Raw genomic sequence first — 8,733 nt, forward strand, 5'->3', positions numbered from 1 at the left:
ACAGAGAACTGTCCTCTGGTGACCATCAGTTGAAGGAGGACTTTTCATGTCTATAGAGGACATCTCAACACCTCCAGCAAGAACAGAGTACAGGTAGGCATTTATCAATCACTACGTTCTTTCCAAAATCATTCTCCCATTTGTCTCCTATATCAGCATCAGCAGTTTTCCTCTGTGGGGTGGGACACTTAGAAAGCCATGAAGGTTCCAATAGCAAAAGGCAAGAGGCAATAAAGCTTCCTTTGGCAAATTTGAGTGTCAGTAATAGGGACTATTAGATACGTGGATGGGAAACAAGGACTATTCTCCTTCTTGGGTCCTTTTCCTAGATTTCCCTGTCATTTTACACATATTTAAACCTGCTGCTAGGATGAGAAACCAGCTGCTTCCCTGTATTAATGTAGAATGAAAAAAAAAATACAAAGTTCCTGTCTTTTCTGGCTTTCTGATACATTTCCCTTTTGCCTGTCAGTTAGAGCTGAAAACAGATTATTCCAATTGGGTTTATTGCAGAGAATTAAAGAAAAAACAGCTTACACCCATGAACACCAGGGAGGATCAACTGCAAGCGATTTTGCAGATCCCATCAGAACTTTGGTGAAGCTTTCAAAGGTAAGACCTCGTAGGATGCTCTTATCTTTGCTAGACCTGGGGACAAAGAAAAGTTACCAGGACTCAGACTGAGTAATGTGATTGGGTTAATTTTTCACTGTGGCTGTGGAATATTGTTTCTTTTCTATTTGCATCATTTTTATTTACCATCATTTCATTGGACCAGTAAATAAGCTTATTCACTGACATCAAAATAGCTGCAAATGGAATGCAGTAAACCAAGACATAAACAGAAGTTCATAAGTGTTTTAATTTTAGGGCTTTTCCTTTCATTGCTGTAAGATAAACTTCTTTTATTAATTAAAGTAATAAGAAATAAATTTATTAGATCTGGACTGATTGAACTAATATTTCTGAAGCCAAAACTCTTCCTGAAACATTGAGCACGCATTTTTAGAATGCTGCCTTTATTTTCATTTAGATATGATGTACTTATTACTGGCTCATTTTTCTCTCACCTTTCCATGCCGTTGACATCTTACACTAACTAACATTGAGACTGTAAGACTGTTATAAGGACATAACTGACAGATCTGTGGGTTCGTACTTTGGTTCGACCACTTATTTACATGAGTTCTGGAACAAATCACACAACTCCCTGAGCTTTCCTTTCCTTGTCTGTAAAATGGGGATAACAGCATTCAGTTCATCAGGTTCTTAAGAGGATTAACACAGGAAATACCTGCCAATTGGTGTTTTCAGCTCAATCAACTGATATTGTTCACCTAAATATATTCTAGTCCACCATATCAAGTTGCAATTCATGTGAATATTTTTCATCCAAAATGTGCATATAATAGGAATCAAGATGCTTTCTATTTTCAGTCCTTTCCCAAAGGATCCTTTCCATAAATGCTCCACTCAGTATAACAAAGTACTCAAAATGCTTGTTTGAGCTACACAGTCACTTATAATCCTCTTTGGATAGTTCCACACTTCAACTATTTCTATTTGTTGCATTTCCACTCATTTCTCTTCCCTTCCAATGCTTTTCTTTTCTTTCAGAAATGTGGGAAACACAATTTAACCCTAAAGCCTTGGATTGAAGTCAATAGCAAAACACATTTGCCTACTCAGTAAAGCCATAACGCTGACCTCTTCAGCATGGAGTCATGCAAGTGGCCATCATTAGCTGTTTATGAAGGCATAAGTAACTCTTTCAAATATGAAGAGCTTTAAACATAAGGGATAATATAGAATAGTTTTCATCTCAGTATATTTGTGTTTTTTAGTGAATAATTTAACTTAAATTTTTTAAACATCAGCCAAAATTTTCAGCTACCATTAATATTATATGCATGCAAAAACTACTGAAGATCATCCAAAAATGGCTAAACCAGGACACTGACAGAGAACTTCAACAGAAGTTGAGTCTGGGGTTAGAAAAGGCTGTGGCACCAGGCATGTCACTGCTTATGTCGGATGGATCTTGCCTGAAACCTGAGAATACCAGAAGAATGTCTATTTGTGCTTTATTGACTCTGTGGATCATAACAAACTATGTCTAATATCGAGAAGAATGGGAATCCCAGATCACTTGATTATGCATATACAAAATATATACCTAATCAAGAAGCTGTTGTCTGAACAGAGTAAGAGAACATTGCATGGTTTAAAATCAAGAAAGGTCTGCATCAAGGTTGTATCCTTTCTCCATATCTATTCAATCCGTATGCCGAGCAAATAATTTGAGAAGCGAGACTTTATAAAGAAGAATGTGCCATCAAGACTGGAAGAAGACTCACTAACAATTTGCATTATGCAGATGACATAACCTTGCTTGCTGAAAGACAGAAGGAATTGAAATTCTTGCTGCAGAGAATCAAAGACTGCAGGCATCAATATGGATTACATATCAACATCAAGAGGGCAAAAATTCTCACCACTGGGCCTCTAAACAAAATCCTGATAAATGGAAAAATGATTGAAACTGTCAACAATTTCATTTTACTTAAATCCAAAATCAACAGCCTTGGGACCAGAAGTCAGGAGAGCAAGGGATGTATAGCATTAGAAAAGTACATTCAGAGATCTCTCCAAAGTCCTGAAGAACAATGATGTCAGTTTGAAGACTAAGATGCTCTTGACTCAAGCCAAGGTCTTCCCAATCACTTGTGATCTGAGAACTGGCTGTTAAAAAAAAAAAGGATGACAGAATAATAATCAATACCTTCGAGTTGTGGTGTTGGAGAGCATACGGAATATCCCATGGATTGCCAAAAGAACAAACAGATAGGTTTTGAACAAAGTACAACCAAAGTGCTCCTTGGAGGCAAGGATGGCAGTACTTTGTCTCTCATACTCTGGTAACGTTGTTGTTATGTGTCGTTAAGTTGACCACAAATCATAGCAACCCTATAAATAATGGCTCTGAACATTGCCCTGTCCTATGCCAACCTCACCATCTCTGACACCCCGACCCCCTTACCACAGTCACTGTGTCAATCCATCCAAGAATCTTCCTCCTCTGTACTGACCCCTTACCCTCCCAAACATGATGTCCTTTTTCTAGGATAGGTCCCTCCTGGCAACACATTCAAAGTATGAGAGATGGAATTTCAAAATCCTTGTCTCCCATGAGCAACCTGGTTTCACTCACTCCAAGACGGATACCCTTAGCATTCCATATATTCATAGCACCACAGCTCAGAAACAAATTCTTCTGTCATCCTTAGTCATTGTCCAACACTGGGAATTAAGAGAAGCTAAGGGGTTATTCTTTGGAAAGGGACACCATGCTTAGAAATGTAGTGGGTAAATGAAAGAGAGGAAGACCATCAAAGAGATGGGTCTCAGGAGCTCTGCTGGCCTAGTGGCAAGAAGCTGCACTGCAATCCCAGAGGTACACGGTTCGAATCCACCAGATGCTCTGCCGGAGAAGGAGGAGCAATATCCTCCTGTACCAGTCAGATCTGATTTGACGGTACACGCACACAAAATAATAAAAATCAAAGAGATGGGTCTCATGACTTGGCAAGGGCTTAAGTGTGTCAGGGATGATAAAGATGGTGCAGGATAAGACAGGGTTCTGATCTGTTGTTCATAGGTTCTCTACAAGTTGCACTCAACTCAGCAGAACTTAACAACTACAGACACCTTAGATTTTCCATTCACTCTCTCATGTATCCATTTCCTTCTAAAATATTCATTGACTACACATTGCCATTCCTAGACAGAGATATTTGCTGGGACAATGGACAAGAGAAAAGCTTTCCCTGTCTCTATAAAACTAACACACATTTATTAATTAATAAATAGGTAAGCAGATGAAGGGAAAGGCAATTAGTAAGTGATTAAAAATTGTAAGTTAATCTTATAAAAATAAGATGTGTATGAATTATTGAATGAAAAACTAAGATGATTTACTTTCAATCAGATTAAAAGAATACAAGCAACTAATGTTGTTGTTATGTGCCATTGAGTCACTTTCAATTCATAGTGACCCTATGTACAAGAGCCCTAAACCCTGCTCTATCCTGTGTCAACCTCACTGTCTCTGACATACCTGCTCCCATTACTCCAATCACTGAATCAATCCATCTCATCTAGAGTCTTCCTCTCCTGTGCCATCCCTCTACTCTCCCAAACATGATGTCCCTCTCCAATGACTGATCCCTCCTTGCAACATGCCCAAAGTATGCCAGATGAAGCTTCAGAATCCTTGACTCCAAGGAGCAACCCAGTTTCATTCTCTCCAGGACAAACCTGTTTGTTCTCCTAGCAGTCCATGGTATATTCAACACTATTCTCCAGTACCACAGCTCAAAGGCATCAGTTCTCTTCCTATCATCCCTAGTCACTGTCCAGCTAATGCATTTTGTTATTTATAGTATAAGAAACCTGGTCATTATTATACCTGTCATAACAAGTGGTCTTAATTCTCTCAGGTTATTAAGATACAATGATACCAGTTTAAAGACTAAGATGCTCTTGATTCGAGTCATGGCCTTTTCAACAACCTACTATCAATCTCAGAGCTGAATTACGAATAAGGATCACAGAAGAAAAAAAATCAATGCCCTTGAATTGTGGTGTTTGTTAGAGTACTGAATATCCCGTGGATTGCCAAGAGAACAAACAAACGTATCTTGGATAAAGTGCAGTCAGAGTGCTCCTTAGAGGTAAGGATGGTGAAGCTTCCTCTCACATATTTTGGGCATGTTGTTAGGGGATTCTATTCCTTAAAGACAAACATAGTGCTTGGGAAGGCCAATGAAGGAAAATCAATAAGATAGATTGATACAGTGACTGCAGCAATGGGCTCAAGTGTGCTAGGTATGATAAAAATGGCTCAGGATAGTTCACTCTCAGATCTGTTGTTCGTAGGGCCTCTATTGTTGAACTCGACTCAGCAAAGCCTAACAACAACAGTAGGGAGAACGTAACTAGAGACTCAATGAGAACTTGGCCTGAATCCAGGCCTCCCTGTTCTTCAACAAAATAATCTCTGCAGGCCTACGTTTCACTCCTGTATAAAATGGCGACAGTAATTTTTACATAGCAAGGAGACTCTGAGAATTTGAGACCTTACAGCAAGGGTTCAACTCTTCTTTGTCTTGCAGGGGTACCAGTGGACGGTTTCTAAGTATGGAGCCAACCTTTTCAGATTGGAGGACTCAAACCCCACCAATGAATGAAAGTAACAAGACACTTTCTTCAGATGATGCCGTAGAATTGCTGATCCTGCCCTTGCTGACCTTCGTCATTGCCCTGTGGGGGCTGATAGGGAACACAGTTGTGATCTGGCTACTAGGCTTCCGCCTTCGAAGGAACTCCTTCTCGGTCTACATCCTCAACCTTGCAGTGTCTGACTTCCTTTTCCTCTCCAACCTGATTTTAATGTTCATAGTGACTATCTTGGTCCTCTTCAATCCCATCTTTACCTTTGCCCTTCAATGTTTTAGTGCTACATTCTTGGTTTTGTATATCTTAAGCCTCAGCATTCTCAGTGCTATTAGCACAGAGCGTTGTCTGTCTGTCCTGTGCCCTATTTGGTACCGCTGCCACCGCCCAAGAAACCTGTCAGTTGTCACATGTGTCCTGCTGTGGGCCTTGTCCCTGTTTCTGGTCATCTTGGAGGAAATCTATTGTACATTAATTGTGCACTTGGATAATGATGGTTGGTGTCAAGTTACTGAATTTGTCATTGCCTCATGGTTGATATTCTTATTTGTGACTCTCTTTGGATCTAGCTTCACTCTGCTGGTAAAGATGTGTGGCTCCCAGAGAAAGAAGCTGACCAGGCTCTTTGTGACTGTTGTGCTCTCAGTCTTGGTCTTCTTCCTCTGTGGCCTGCCCTTAGGTATTTATCACTTACTGTTATCGAGGATTCAAGAGCATTCTAATAAAGTAGCTTCTGCTTGGTCTATACTACTCTCCTGTATAAACAGCAGCTCCAACCCCATCATTTACTTCTTAGTTGGCTCCTTTAGACATCGGCTGGGGAGGAGGAACCTCAAGGTGTTTTTTCAGAGGGCGCTGGAGGACACTCCTGAGGTGGAGGAATCTGGAGGAAGTCTCTCCCAGGAAACCATGGAGATGTACCAGAGCAGTGTGGCTTCTTAGGGCTTAAAGTCCCTGCCTTGACCACACACACACACACACACACACACACATACACACACATACACACACACATACACACACACACACGAGTTTGGAGCTAAGTTCATCACGTTAATTTAGGTGGTTTCCTTAATTTTTGTTATTCTTATCTTCATATAATAAAATGGGCAGCAAAATTTCTCCTTGTAATTATAACAGAAGAAAATATCTGCTAAACAGAGTGCAATGTGGCAAAGCCTACACAGGAAACTTTATCACATCTTTCTGTAAATAGTTAATATCTATAGGTTCTTGGACTGTTTAACTTTTTTGTGTAGTGGGGGAGGTTGTTTTGATGATTATCCACTGTGATTAGAAACACACTGACTTTATTGTGTAACTGACTATGCAAAGGCAGTGTGTGTATCATAACAAATTATAGACAATATTGCAAAGAATGGAAATCTCAGTACATTTAATTATGCTCATGCAAAACATGTACATAGGCCAAGAAGCTGTTGTTTGAATAGAACAGGATAATACTGCATGGTTTTAAATCAGGAAAGGTGTGCATCAGGATTGTATCCTTTCTCCATATCTTTTAAATTTGTGTGTTGAGAAAATAAATCAAGAAGCTGAACTAACTGAAGAAAATTGTGGCACAAGGAAAGGAAAAAGGCTATTGAACACCTACATTATGCAGATGACACAACATTGCTTATAGAAAGTTAAGAAGACTTGAAGCACCTACTGAAGAAGATCAAAGACCACAACTTTCAATATGGATTACATCTCAACATGACAGAAAATCATGACAGACGGGAAAAAGATTGAAGTTGTCAATGATAGAATTTTACTTTATCTACATTCAATACCCATACTAGCAGCAGTCAAGAAATCAGAAGATGTGTTACATGGGAAAGTCTGGATTGATGCAGCGTCTATAACAATGGACTCCATCAACAGAGATCAAAATGACGGTACAGGATTGGAAAAATTCTCATCTGTTGCTCAGAGGCTTGCTATGAGTGTTATTGCTTGGAAAGCACCTATAAAAACCACAAGTAATCAACAATAGTTTTTTTTATTTATTTGAAATCCCTGAATAATAAATGGATTCCATTGCTAAATCTGTCTCTATGTTGAATTTGTATGCCAGTCACAAGAGGTAGCTAAGTCTTCTATCTAACCTCAGCTAGTAAAAAATTAATATATAAAAGAAGGGCTTCTGTCATGAAGTGGCACACGTAGGGCAACTCTATTGCTCTATGTGCGGAATTGACATCAAGAGATTTCGGAAGCGTAATTTTTGTTCACTGGGCAGCTGGTGATCGTAAAAAAAATTTTTATTTATATATATATATACACACACACACACATATATATATATTATGTCTTTCTATGTATAATAAAATAATCAAGCACTTCCAGATATACTAAAATAACTTTAGCATACTGAAACAGTAACAAAAAAAATGTTTTGATGCCAGTTGCAAATTAGTGAAAGTTTGTTATTACTAACCATTGTAGGTACCCAGACATTTTAATATACTAGTCTGTGTGTGGATTAGGAATGTGGATATATGCTTAGTTGAGCATTGTCTATACCCCTGGATATTATATGGTTCATAACTGAAATTTTATTATGGAAAAATAAACACAATATTTCCTTTTTAACCATTTTCAGTATAAAATTCAGTGACAGTAATTTAATTTACCGTGTGGTGCAATCATCACTATTTCCAAATTATTGTTCTTATTCAAAAGAACAAGTAAATACCCCTTCAGTTAGAACATAATTTTTCACTAACTCTCTGATTATTATAAAACACACTGATCTTATTACATTTTCCTATTCTAGATGTTTCATTCAAGTAAGATCATACAATATTACGATGTTTGTATTATTTCACTCACATTGTTCAAGGTTCAGTGATAATGTATTACGTACAATAATTTCTCTTAAAGACTTAATAATATTTTATTTTACTTTATTTATATACCACAACTTAAGCATCTGCTAGTGGACACTTGTTTTCAACTTTTAGAAATTATACACAGCAATGCAAAGAGGCTTATTTTATACTTAAATGAGTCCTTGCTTTAAAGTCTTCCAAGTGAATAACTAAGAACTGAATTACAAGGTCATATGGTGATACCATCCATAACTTTTTGACACCATCAAACTATTTTCCATTGCAATAATTTCATTTTACATGTCCACAAACAATAGGTGTTGTTGTTGTTAAGTGCTGTCAAGTTCACCATGATTCATAGTGACCCTATGAACAACACCTCTGAATTTTGCCCTATCCTGAGCCAACCTCACTGTCTCTGACACATCTGCCCACATTGCCACAGTCACTGTGTCAATCCATGTCATCCAGGGTGTTCCTCTGCTGTGCTGACTTACTTGTGTCAGAGTTTGTAAGATTGGCTCAGGATAGAGATTAGAGGTATTGTACATAAGGTCACGGGAGGCTTAAATTTGTCTTTCAGTTTTCTTATCTTGAGAAACACAAGTGAGTTCTTCCTTTTTTTTATCAGTTTACATACAAAATGTATATAAATTATATT

General features: G+C 38.2%; 1 protein-coding gene across 1 annotated transcript; it reads left to right on the plus strand.

Moving 5' to 3' along the window:
• The first annotated feature begins 5,241 nt into the window (after positions 1-5,241).
• Positions 5,242-6,177, plus strand: LOC102857962 (mas-related G-protein coupled receptor member X3-like). Its single transcript, XM_006892060.1, has one exon. The coding sequence runs from the start codon at positions 5,242-5,244 to the stop codon at positions 6,175-6,177; it is 936 nt and encodes a 311-aa protein (XP_006892122.1).
• The last annotated feature ends 2,556 nt before the right edge of the window (positions 6,178-8,733 follow it).

This window comes from Elephantulus edwardii, unplaced genomic scaffold, assembly GCF_000299155.1.
Source record: "Elephantulus edwardii isolate Elephantulus edwardi_28Jun2011 unplaced genomic scaffold, EleEdw1.0 scaffold00109, whole genome shotgun sequence".
NCBI classification, from domain to species: domain Eukaryota; kingdom Metazoa; phylum Chordata; class Mammalia; order Macroscelidea; family Macroscelididae; genus Elephantulus; species Elephantulus edwardii.